This window comes from Lycium barbarum, chromosome 3 (assembly GCF_019175385.1).
Source record: "Lycium barbarum isolate Lr01 chromosome 3, ASM1917538v2, whole genome shotgun sequence".
Taxonomy (NCBI): Eukaryota; Viridiplantae; Streptophyta; class Magnoliopsida; order Solanales; family Solanaceae; genus Lycium; species Lycium barbarum.
Genome location: NC_083339.1, coordinates 21,379,633 through 21,392,983, shown reverse-complemented (window position 1 = coordinate 21,392,983; position 13,351 = coordinate 21,379,633). Strand labels below are relative to the sequence as shown.

General features: G+C 35.2%; 2 protein-coding genes and 1 non-coding gene across 3 annotated transcripts; 2 read left to right on the top strand and 1 right to left on the bottom strand.

The window, feature by feature from the left end:
* The first annotated feature begins 7,823 nt into the window (after window positions 1-7,823).
* LOC132630474 (receptor-like protein 2) lies at window positions 7,824-9,859 on the top strand. Its single transcript, XM_060346045.1, has 3 exons — window positions 7,824-8,719; window positions 8,818-9,050; window positions 9,378-9,859. The coding sequence occupies exons 1-3, from the start codon at window positions 7,824-7,826 to the stop codon at window positions 9,857-9,859; spliced, it is 1,611 nt and encodes a 536-aa protein (XP_060202028.1).
* Window positions 9,860-10,048: 189 nt separating this feature from the next.
* LOC132634592 (U6 spliceosomal RNA) lies at window positions 10,049-10,156 on the top strand. Its single transcript, XR_009580292.1, has one exon. It is a non-coding gene; the product is annotated as a U6 spliceosomal RNA (small nuclear RNA).
* A 600-nt stretch (window positions 10,157-10,756) lies between these two features.
* On the bottom strand, window positions 10,757-13,287 carry LOC132630728 (probable pectinesterase 29). Its single transcript, XM_060346297.1, has 2 exons — window positions 12,380-13,287; window positions 10,757-11,156 (listed from the first exon to the last, which is right to left on the bottom strand). Exons 1-2 carry the CDS (start codon window positions 12,628-12,630, stop codon window positions 10,976-10,978), a joined length of 432 nt encoding a protein of 143 aa, XP_060202280.1. The 5' UTR covers window positions 12,631-13,287; the 3' UTR covers window positions 10,757-10,975.
* Between the last annotated feature and the right edge of the window lie 64 nt (window positions 13,288-13,351).

Below are 13,351 nucleotides of genomic sequence, written 5' to 3'. Positions count from 1 at the left end.
TTATTCCCAATTACCATCATTATCATTATTATTATTAATTAATATTATCAGTGTTATGTTGTTATCAATTATTAATCATCATTATCATCGTTGTTTCATTATGATCGTTATTTTCATCGACAATTGTTATTTATTATTATTATTTTATTAGCATTATTATCATTATCATATCGTTTTATTACTGTCATTATTATTATTATCAATTATCACTTTTGTTATCATCAATAACTGTTATTCTTTTATTATTATTATTATTATCATTAATTTATTACCATTTACTGTTATTTTTATTATCAATAATTGTTGTTTATTATTATTATCATTATTTTTTTTTTATTTATTATTATTAATTACCATCTTTAGTATTATTATTAATTATTATCATCATTATTATTGCTACTTTGTTATTAATCATCAATATTTGTTATCCATTATTGTTGTTATTATTATTATTATTATTATTATTATTATTATTATTATTATTATTATTATTATTATTATTATTATTATTATTATTATTATTACCACCACAATCATTATTAGGGGGCGTCAGTATTATCATCATCAGTTATCGTTATCATTGTTGTTGATTATTAATACTATTATTATTATTACTATTATTATTATCATTATTTGCAGCGTTGTCACCGCTAGTTATTCGTTACGGTGTTTAGTATCGTTGAAACCGGCATTTCTCGGCATTTTATCAACTCCCGCGTGCACATCGCATTTATTTCGCGCATTTAAAATGATAGCTTTATTTACCGTTAACATTTTTTATCACACGGTCATTGCAACAGCATAAAGTTTATTATCCGGGTCTTTTCTCAATCACACATTTTTTTTTTCTTTTCGTACCAGGTGATATTCTGGCACCCTTAGTACATCGTTGATCAAAATCGGTCTCTTACTCAAATTTAGAAGTCAAACTATTTCTTGCGCTCGGTCCGCATTTTGACTTACCGGACTCCAAATTAAAGCCTGTTTGACTCCTGATAATTTTGGACTAGTCTATATCCCTTATCTCAATTTTTAGAATAATTCGTGTTTTAATTTATTAGCTTATTCTTTTTAATACCCAGTCTAAAATTGACCCGGTCCACAAGTGGACCGGGTCCGATCCATTTTGTCGTTTGAATAAGGGAACCCTTTTAGGGTTCCCCTTCATTTTCCCCATTTTTTTTCCGCCGCAGCTCAGCCTTCCCCTTTCCCTTTCTCGTCGCCACCCATCTTCTCCGTCGCCACCCATCCTCACCGCCTCCAACCTCCGCCACCTACACCCCTTCATCGTCACCTACCATCATCACCAACCCACCACCTCCACCTTCCACTCCATCGCACCCTCACCCCCACTGCTTCATCTGACACACCCCTACCACACCACGTGATCCCCACCTCCATTCACCATCACGCCCTACTGTCGTCTCTGACACTCCCACTTCATCATCATCCCCCATCTCCGCCCCATCCTCTCCTTCCTCCACGCGTCTGACACCCCACGTTACCTCTCCCACATCTCCACCATGCCCTGTCCCCCACGCCTGTCCTTCGCCTGTTCCCCGCTCCTCTTCTCCCTTGATTCCCTTTATCATTTTTTTTTTCTTTTCAACTCAAAACCCTATAAATGGGGTGGAATCGTCTCAGAACAAAGGGGGTTTTTTTTTGGAAGTTACCTGAAGAAGTAGAGGATTTTTTCGGATCGTTGAAGAACCCCCCCAAGAATGAGATCTTTGATTCGTAAAATTTCCCCAAAACACAGTTTGTTTTTAGTCTCAGCAACCCCCTAGAAATAAGCATCTGTCTAGATTCGAAGCGTATAAAAAATCGGGATTTTGGTATTTCGAAGTATATTTGAAGTGTTCAAGGTATAGATCGAAGACTCGCCTCACTTCGCTGCACCCAAAGAAGGTAATTCTCCACTTCTTTCATTTTCATTGCGTTTTGCCCTTTCTTTTTTTTGGTTGCTCTGTGTTGTTTTAGCGTGTATTCTGCGATTAAAGCACGTTTAGTTTGGCTAAGTTAGATGAACTTGTTTATATGTTTTCTGTGTTAATCCGTTTGTGTGGTTGAGCATGTCTTTCGATAAGTGTTTATGTGTTCATGCGTTGTCTGTTTGTCTTGGTTGGTTAATTTAGTTTAGTTTAGTGGCATTGTGAATATCCATGGTAAGTTAGTTTAATCTCGGCGCAGAAGTTAAAATATTTGGGTGTCCATGTTTAGTTTGGTTTAATTTCCAGTGTGGTAGTTCAACAATATCTATTTGTCTATGTCTTAATTCAGTTCAATTAGTTCTTGGTTTATTAGTTATGTATTCATATAAGTTCGCACGAGGATGACTATGTTAACTAGTAATGATACGTGATGTATTAAAATCCCGTGTGACCCCGCATGTTTAAATGTTAGTTCAAAAACAAGATCTGAGCCCTCTGTGTCGTATCTGCTATCGTTTAGGTTGATCTTTATGAGCATTCAGGTGAAGATGCTTAGATTTGGTTATGTATAAGCATGATGAATATAGGATTCTAATGACATCATCAGGTCCAAACAGAATTAATAAGGATCTAAATTCAACTGCAAATTAGCTTATACAATATAATGTCTCTGGTTTAAAGAATCTGGGTTTTCAATGTTTTCATGTTTGTATCTTTACCTGCACCTTGCTTCATCTGAATTCATTTTAATGAGCATCTGCTCATCTGCATACGGTATAACTGTATTTGTATTTTGATCTGGGTGTAACTGGTTCACATGTATGCCTTTCTTTGCTTCACTGCATATACATACTGGGTGCTTTCCTATCTGCTCTGTATCCTACATGCAATGCTTTGACTTCATCAGCTTACTAAGCCACCTATCTCACCCTGTCCCACATAGCTGCCTAGCTGAAACATAGAAATCTGAAGAGCATATTGTGAACTTTTATACTTTCTCTCAGATTGTTTGTTGGTACTCAAATGATTTTAGGACTAAATAGATAAGAAACTGGAGTATGATCTTCTGCTGCCTAAACATGATTATTGTGTAAGCCTGCAATAGTATCTTATGTATGACATATAATCCCTATCCCTTTATAGTTTAGTTTAACTCATGCATTTGTTGTTTACATTAGTCATTCTTCTATTTGTGGAATCTGGCTTAATTAGGTAGCTCTGTTTAGTATGTCAATCATGTAGTTGGTAAGTTGTTAGTTTTGGATAAAAATGTGAAGTGTTCTTGCCTCATCAGTGTCAAGATGTGTCCTTGTGTTTCATATGCTTGTTAGTTAACTGCTAGATCAGTCTGGAAGCTGTTATTGTTAGTGGATATTATGATTGTTTTACTTATATTAGTCTTAGAAGTTTTTATCTATATCTTGCATATAAATTAGTTGGATGGTTAGCCTTAATGTGGTCTTTCTGAGTCAGTTTTGTTATCATGTTGCTTGTGAACTACCTGATTGACATCTCATGGTAAAAATGCTGGAATAACTGATTTAATTTTGCCTGCACTCATATAGAATGAGTAAAGGATAATTTAGTTCTAACACACCCAGTTCTGAACATTGCTAGATTGACTGATATTTGTTTTAAAGTCCTACCTTGGCCTAGAAGTTAGTCAAATGCCTCAACCTGGTTAGTTCATATATATGTATATATACCCTCTAATGGACTGTTTCGTTTACTTACATCTGTATGTTCTAATTTAAATCTATATTTGTAAGTTTCTGTGGTTTGATATCTCTAGAGAACTGTAGGTTCTGTATATGTATGAATATCCCCCATATCTCTGTGCATGATTGTTGTGTCCAGTATGAGCCTTTGCTTATCCCTGAATAGTTTGGCCTCTTATGGTGCTTACATGATTCTTTGAAACTGAATTTTAAGTCCTAAAAGCATAAAAGAAGCATGAGTCAATAACTTAGGATAGGAACCTGATTTCCATACCCCAGCAGGCTTGAAAAAAATGAATTAAAAACACAACATGTGTATGATCAGCTCTGAGTGTCCTAAGCATCTTTATGTCAACTGTGGGTGTTGCACTATCACAATTTACATTTGGTTTGGTTCTCTTCTTGTTTTTTTTTTGTGTTGGTCTTGTTTCTAATTCCTGAATCCTTTATCTCGCTGGCATTAATTTTAGATTGTTCCTTCTCATACATCCTTATGAATATGTATATATGAGATATACATTAAATATACACCTGTATCTACATAATCTATCGCTTTGTCTTGAGTCATATTTACATAGTTTCCGTTGATTAGATTAGATACTAATCCCTTTCTTTTATTTTGTCGCATGAACATCACATACGAGTCCGAGGGGACTCACATTCTCCCATACTCGGTACTGGGCTAAAAGCCCAACGAAACCTTCTCTGTCTGGCCATCAACTACAGCAAAAAATAAAAATCAATATTCTGGGCCAAGGCCCAATTCCAACAGCAGCAGCAGCAGCGGCCCAATAAAAATAGAACTGCTGGGCCGAAGCCCAACAGCGACCAAGGCCCAACAGCCCCCCAAATGGCTGGGCCCATTTTGATTCATTTTTTTTTTCTCGTTTGATTATATATTATGTGACTAACGTTTTTATTTTGTTTTATCCTTGCCAATCTAGAGGAACTTTTAGATGAATTAGCGGATTAACCTTAGCTATGGGTAGCCGACCTAAGATAGAACTAACAATCAATCTCACAAATTATTTTCTTCTCTTCATGTTTTTATTTGAAATAATCAAATTTGCAAAAAAAAAAAAAGGGAGATGACCATATATATATATTCTAAATTAAAGATTCACATATTATTATCTTGAGAATTTTGAAACATCAATAACATGCAAATAGGAATTAAAGATTTTTGAACTTCTAAAAACGCAAAATCAATCAATACATCATCGTTTAGTTTGCTTCAATTATTTATTAAAGTTTTACGCAAAATCCGCGTTTTCTTTTGCTTACACATTTCATGCGAATTTTATTTTAAATAACATCATTATTTTAAAATCTTTGCGATAGTTATAAGTTCATTTTAAATGTCATTCGCAATTTCTTTTATGCGAATTATTATATTTTCTACAAATTTTATTCTAAATAACACTTTCCATTTAAAGCCTTAATAATATTTATAAATTTTATGGCATTCGAAGTCTCCTTTTATACAAATTATATTCTTTCCTATAGGTTTTATTAGTATTTTATTTTAAGAACTTTAACGACATTTATAAACTTTTATTTCAAATAGCATTCTAAAATCCCCTCTTGTGCAAATTACTAGTTTCATTTTAAACAACATTATTATTATTTGTTCTTTTATAAGACGGCATAAATTGTTATATTTTACAAGTCTCACCTGCATAAGCTATTTTTTCTTAAAATTTAAATACTATATCCAACATTGAGTAATTAACCTAAGTTTAGCCGGATAACCGTGTTTAACGGATTCTAAAGGATGCCTAACCCCTTCCCTTTAGGATGATATAGAACTCTTACCTAGAATCACACTGGTTAAGCAGACCATTAACAGAGGTTTAGTTTTAACTTTATCTTAGTTAATAATTAGGTGTCCTAATTCACCGTGAAAATCAATTAGGTGGCGACTCTTTAAAACAAAGCAAGAAAAGAATCCCCAATATGTTGTACTCCACTCTAACCCGGTTAAAACGGGGTATAACAAATAGTAAGGAAATAGTTTCTTTTATCAAATGTAGGAGTTCTATAAGGACCCCATAAATCTAAATGGATCGACTCAAAAGGCTTATCAGCTCTAGAAATGCTTAAGGGAAAGTGCATCCTAGTTTGCTTTGCCAAGGGACAAATCTTATAATTGTTATGAACATTGTCATCAATCTTATTTCTGAATTCTACCATAGTCTTCATAGTGGAGATAGAAGGGTGACCTAGTCTCCTATGCCATAAACTGCATCTCTCATCAGCAGCTGCTAGGTAAACTTGCTTTAAACCTCCTCCCTACTCAACATGATCTTCACCTGACCCTTAAAAGATTTACAATCCTCCTTGTAATCTACCAATCCCATTCACCCTGCCACTGTACAGATCCTGAAAAATACAGTGATCAGGGAAAAAGTTGACTGAGCAATATAATTCCTTGGTCAATTTTGACACTGACAATAGATTATACTTAAAATCAGGCACAAATAGCACATTTGATATTTTCTCCTTTCCAAACAATTCGGTATATCATGTATGTGTGATTGGTACTGTGTTTCTATTTGGCAAATGCATTCTTAATCCCTTTACTAGCATATGTACTATGTATGTTCTTTAGTAACTTCTCATTGGCAGTAACATGGTGAGAGGCACCAGAATCAACTATCCACTCACACTTTGCTAACTGAGACATCAGACAAGTTACAGTACCTGTCATATGAGCTTGATATTCTTCAGAGTCCTTGTCGTACATGTTAGTGTGCTGCTTGTACTGTTCTTCTGAGGTATAATGGCCACTTTTGCCATCACCTCTCCTGTTATCATCAGCATACTGGCTTCTATTGCCAGTTTCACCTGCATGTTTCCTTTGAGCAAAGTCTGCATTGTTAGCAACTGCAGCATGTGGCTCTTTTCTCCATCCCTCATTATTGTCTCTTCTGTATCTATCTTTGTATGTGTCCTTTCTCCATCCTTCACGATGGTTGTTGTACCCTTCATGGTTACCTCTCATCTTTCTGTTAGGTTTATTATCCCTCTCTAAAGGATATCCAGTGATCTTATAACAATCATTCTTTGTATGATTCCTCATGTGGCAGTTCTCACAATACATGGAGCCTCCTCCCTTGTAGTTATCTTTTCTCTTAACCTGCATTGCTATTGGATTAGATTTCTCAGCATTTGCCTGCTGACTTTCATCTTGCACTATCAAGGCATAAGCCTGATTCACAGTTGGTGCAATAGACTTCATCAAAATTTGCCTCTTGGCCTGGTCGTATGAATCGTTTAAGCCACTCAAAAACTGCATTAATCTTTGTTGTTGCAGGTACTCAATGTAATCCTTGGACTTTGGACAACCACAATTTGGAGAAGGATCAGACTCACTCCACAGTTCCTTCAACTTAGAAAAATACACCGACACTGGACTAGTTACTTGTTTAAGATTCGCAATTGTTGTGTGCACTTGAAAAATTCTCACACGATTCACTTTGTCAAAACTCTCCTTCAAATCTTCCCAAACTAGATGTGCATCTGATGCATAAACAATACCACTGAGATGATTTTTTGATACTGTGTTCATGATCCATGAAAGAACAATCGCATTGACTGTCTCCCATTATTCATGAAGTGATTCATCAAATGACTCCTTTGTGCACGTTCCAGTCACAAAACCTAGCTTGTTTTTAGCTAAAAGAGAAATTCGCATGGCTCGACTCCACACTCCATAGTTTTCCGATCCAGTGAGTTTCACTGGTGCTAAAACACATCTCGATATGTCTAATTGATGCACATACAAAGGATGAACGTGTTCTACAGCTGTTATTCCACTCGATGACTGTGATTGTAGAGAATCAGTGGTTCGATTCTGGTTTTTAGTCATTGTTCTTCAATTGTTCTTCGAGATTCTTCAACTTTGAGCTTCATTGATCGTGAACTGATTGTGAATTCTAGGGTTCCGCAACCTGCTCTGATACCATGTTAAATTGAGATGATTAAGATGTATAATTGATAGAGTTGAGAGAGAATTGGGAATTTTTCTGATTTCATTCTTATTCAACTGAAGAAGGAAGAGAGAGAAATCCTCTACATATACTTGTTGTCTAACTAACTCAACAAACTAACTAACTACTTATTAATGTGGGAGCAATAGTATCTAACTACCAATTAATTAACTCCAATACACATGATCACTTCCAATAATATAAGGTTACAATCCAAAGCCCTACATGGAACCATTTCTCCTTTTATTACAAATCTAACATATCTCTCTGAACTCAATCTTTCACACAAAAGCCTATCAGGTCCTCTCCTTGATAGCCTTTTCTCATCTTTGCCTCTCTTGAAGATCATTGATTTAAGCGATAACGAGTTAAATGGAATATTATCGCCATTTGATATGTTGTCAAAAAGCATCGTACATGTAAATCTCTCAAGCAATCAGTTTTCAGGGGCAATTAACTCTTCGAATTTCAAAAGTGCAGGATTTTTGTCCATGTTGGACATCAGCAACAATGCCTTTTTCGGATCCTTGCCACACGTAAATTGTAGTATTTCTTCCACCATAATGTACCTTGATTTCTCCAATAATAATTTCACTGGCAAAATTCCAGGTCTTGGACTGTGTTCTAGTCTGAGAACTTTCCGAGCCGGTTTCAATTCTCTCGCAGTATCCCTCCATAATGATCTTTACAATGCTTCATGTTTGCAAGAAGTAGTTTTACCAGCCAATAAACTTTCAGGGCAAATTGGAGAAGGGATTGTTGGTCTTATCAATCTAAGAGTTGGTGCCCTCTATGGCAATGCGTTTACTGCAACTATTCCTTATAATATTGGCAAGCTCTATTACTTAGAAAAATTGCTCCTTCACAAGAACAACTTAAATGGATCTCTTCCACAATCACTGATGAATTGCTCTAAACTTGAGGAAAACTTAGGGATTGACTTCCTACAAGGTGAGTTATCCATTCTTGATTTCTCTAAATTGCTTCATCTCAAAACAATTGATCTAGGGACCAACTTCTTTAGCGGTATCCTGCCATCAAGCCTTTACTCATGCAAGTCATTGTCAGCGATTCGTCTGTCAGTAAACAAACTCGAGAGGAAAATTTCGCGTGGCATTATGGAATTACCATCTCTCTCTTTCCTGTCACTCTCCAATACAACTTTGTGAACATCAGAGGGACTATCAAAAACTTGGCAGGCTGCAAGAATCTGCGGAAGTTGATTTTGTCATGGAATTATTACAATGAATCTTTTCTTGGTGATGATGAAAAATTGATTGGTCCAGATGGATTCCAAAATCTGCAAATCTTGGGCCTAGGTGGTTGTGAATTTATCGGTCACATTCCCGGGTGGTTGTCCGGGCTAAGTAAGCTAAAAGTTCTTGATCTTTCTCAGAATCAACTAATCGGTATGATTCCAAGTTATTTTGGTTCTCTTCCATACTTATTTCACTTGGACCTGTCACATAACTTGCTCAATGGATCGATATCTATTGATGTTTTCGAGTTAGGAACGCTGGCATTCCAAGAATTGGACCAAATTTATCTACCATTGCCATTCTTTATTATCCAACGACTTCGATTCAGCGATGCCACTAATTATTTATACAATCAGATCACTCACCTTCCACGAGCTTTATACATGGGAAACAATAGCCTTACAGGCGATATCCCTCCATAGATCAGCCAATTGAAGTTTATTCATATCCTGGATCTCAGTAACAATTTATTTTCAGGCAGCATACCGGAGACGATATCTATACTGACTAACTTGGAGAAATTAGACTTATCAGGTAACAATCTTTCAGGTGAAATTCCCAAATCCTTCAAAAGTTTGAACTTTTTCTCTTCATTTAGTGTTGCGAACAACAACCTTGAAGGCACAATACCAACAGGGGGACAATTTCATGCATTTCCTAGTACAAGTTATCTAGGAAATCCAAAACTCTGTGGTCTCATATTGCAACAACCTTGCCCCAATGAAATACCACATAAACATGCTTCAAACCAAAGGGATCAAAAAGAGGAGACAGAAATATTTTGGCTCAGCTATAAGGTCGGCTTTGGCATTAGTTTTGTTCTTACTGTTTTCTCATTTTCCAGGTTCTTGAAGTTCACTTTAAAAAATGTTTTCAATGGGAGGAAGATTGGCATTGTACATGCCCCGTTTGAAGCCATTTTCACTATAACTCTAGATCAAGTCAGTAATAAAAGCTAGTGAAGTTATGTTGTATATTTCTTATTTTGCTTCCTACTAAATTTTTTACCTTGGATTACGAGAATTTGAACATAAGACACTCGGCTCGAGGTGATTTGGGGGATGGTTATCGAAGTATCGTAAGAGTCTATTGTAGCGAAATCAAACAAATCAATTATCCATATATTCCGCAATCATTGGGAATTCATCGTCCCTCCAGAGACATATGATAAAATTGGAACGATAAAGATAAGATTAGCATCGCCCATGTGCAAGAATGACACACAGAGATCGAGAAATGGCTCATTGGAAATTCATCAACCCGAGACCAAAAATTAGGACTAAGTTGACACATAGATAAAATTGACAAATATGCACCAAAGTGGCCATGGAAGATTGGTGGCAGAGGCGGATATAGTGCATAAATTACAGGCTTGTTTAAATAAAAAAAAATCAGGACAATCAGATATGAGTGAATAGAATAAGGGAAAAAATTCAGAAATATACAAGTTGGTTACTTACATTACAAAAAAAATAGCAAAACTTACATTACAAAAAACCCCAAAATATACAAACATATACACACACTTATAAGAAGGGGGGGGGGGGGGGGGGAGAGAGAGAAGTTTAGGTCATTTTTTGTAAGAATTAAAAAATGAATCAATTTTGATATCATTGTTGGCCCAATGAGTGAAAGCTAAAAACTCATGACAATCCCTTAGACTAAATGGAATGAATTTAAATAAGGTACAATGCGTGAAAACACGAACTCATGATAGCTAGTCTGGTAGAGTTTGTTAATTATTCCAACAGTATATAGCTCAGCTGAATATAGCAAGAAGTCCTACCGATTTATTATGACTTGTATGACGCATATGCCGCGTCAGTTTACCTTCTCTAATGCTCAACTTAGGAGTATTGTAGTCGGAATTTTTTTCATTAAAGGATCAATTCTGAACCATTGTCAAAACTGGGAACAACATTAAAAACCGGCAGGATGTACTATAGCCTATTAATGCAAATCGCCATACGTTAGTGGGCAATTGTATTGAAAAACGTGGCCTTTTCATCACCAAAGAGAAAGAACAAACTAATACAAATTGTGCATATGAGTACTATACATATAGGCTAAGCTAATCAATTTAACCATAGAAGTACTTTTAGGGGTTGTTTGGTAAACCAACCCTCATCATCAATAAAGGAGAGACTTGTTAATTTTTGTAACTCTTGTTGGCTCAATTTTGCTTCCCATGATACTCTTTTTGAATAGTTTGATCCCATTCCTTTGCAACTTCCCTCAGCAAATGTTAATTGTTTCCTATATATCATAAACAAAAATGAGAAAAATAAAATAAAATCAAGGGGAAATTTTAGTAATGTACAATTTAGCACACAAAATTACATTTGGGTAGCCATATTTTTAAATTATAAACCTATGACCCAACAAATTATGGTCGCAGCTTGTATATACAGTATCATACAACTTTATACAACAATATACAACTTTATACACCTACTGTAGAAAATGTATAAACCTTGTATAAAAATGTATAAAACCTTGTATAAAATGCTATTTTTATACAGTGTTGAAAGTGTAACATGGTGTATGTGTTTTATTCACACTTTACCCTTAAAAAAACACCAACATTAGAAAGAGATTTGGAAGGAAAAAATAGCATCTTGAAGTTTGATATGAGGGGAAGGGAGGGGGGGGGGGGGGGGGGTGGCTATCTCGGGTAAGAACTTTAAAAAAAAAATGGGATGAAGGCTTAAAAATGTTATAAAAAAAACTATAGTCATTTCGGGTAAATACTTTACCCAAAATGTCATAGAGTGTTATTTTTCCTAAAATGAACTCTAAATGCTAATGAATAAGAAACTTAAAAAATTATGGGCCGTGTAGTAGGTTCATTAATCAACATACAAGGGGTAAAATTCCCAAAACAGCAATTTTCAGCCTATGTAATTGAACAATAGTCATTATTATGAAGTTTCAAATTCCACGATAGTATTATGGGTTTTTAACTGTCAAATATAAAACTCCATAACAATAGTTAATTTCAAAATATAGGGCTTAAAAGTGGCTTATGGGTGCTAATTCTACCATAGAAATGTTTAGAAGGGGTTCAAATTTTAATAGTTGAAATAAGTGTATATGGTCTGAAAGGGAGATTTCTAAGAATTACTCTATTCTCGATCTTATTTGAAGAAAAGACTTGAGATCACTAATTAATGTGTTTGGTTGGAAGTGAATCATCTAAAGTTGTAAATCTCTATATCACAATTCACACGTAATGTTTTAAAATAAATGAGTATATTCTTCTTCGAAGGAAAAACGACTAGTCGTGTTAGCGCCCGAGAGAACTCCTTTATCTTTAACCAAGTCTAGGGCTTGAACCCTGTATATAATGTTATCTTTGATAGGGAGTGCTTTGCTCCTAAAATGAAACTTCAAGAAGCGAATCCGAATTAGTCGAATTCAACAGCGAGTATCGGACAGCGGATGAGGAAAAACAAAAGAGAGATAGAGAAAGAACTTACTCTTTGCCAACATATCTTCCAGCAGCCCAACCCTGAGGAGTGATGACATTAGACATGGTACAATCATAGAATATAACCCTTGCATAGTCTCTCCATGGCCTACCCAAGAATACTTGTCCATTGCCAATCACATTACAATTCTTGAACACAAATCCACTTCTATCATTAGGGTTTGATCTTGCTTGTGCTGTTATGTATCCTACTAATCCATCTAAAGCTCCTGCATTTACTGATATTGTACAACTCTGCATATAAATCAATTAACACAGCAGTGTTTACGTATGTCCATTATAAGAAGAGGGGATTCTTGGATCAATAGTAAAATTGACGTCATGTGACCTATAGTCACATGTTCGAATCCTGGAATCAGCCCATGATGTTTGCATCAGGGTAAGCGGACATTACACCCTCTTTGGTGTACGACCGGCCAGTGGTGCAGGATTTTTACTAAGAGAATTTAAAATATAAAGAAGTAAACTCATGAAAAATTAAGGGGATTAACATTTACTATACGTCCATATAATATAATTTTGATTATTATATATATAAGTGTAATTTTCTAGCGAAGGGTCGGCACTAGTTCCACCCTTAGGTGCAACCTTTTACTGAATCTTGCTTGAACATGAAATATTTCGTGCACCCAATTGACTGTTTTATTTTAATACTCACTTCGTACTAAATTGTTTCAAATTTTGCTTTTCGAAATTCAAAATATTTGACCAATTTTTTCAAATGAATTTTTCATAATATTGATGTGAGAAGAATTATAATTTTTAGCACTTTTCCTATAGTATTTAAATATCAAATTTTTAATAATAAACTATTAAATTATATAATCTAATATAGCTTCGGATATTTGTTAGATTGACTCTCGAAAAGCGAAAAATGACACATATTATAGGACGGAGGGAGTATATGGCGTCTTTAGCCCATATGATATATAGTTGAAGAAAATAGTAAGTAGTGTTTCAC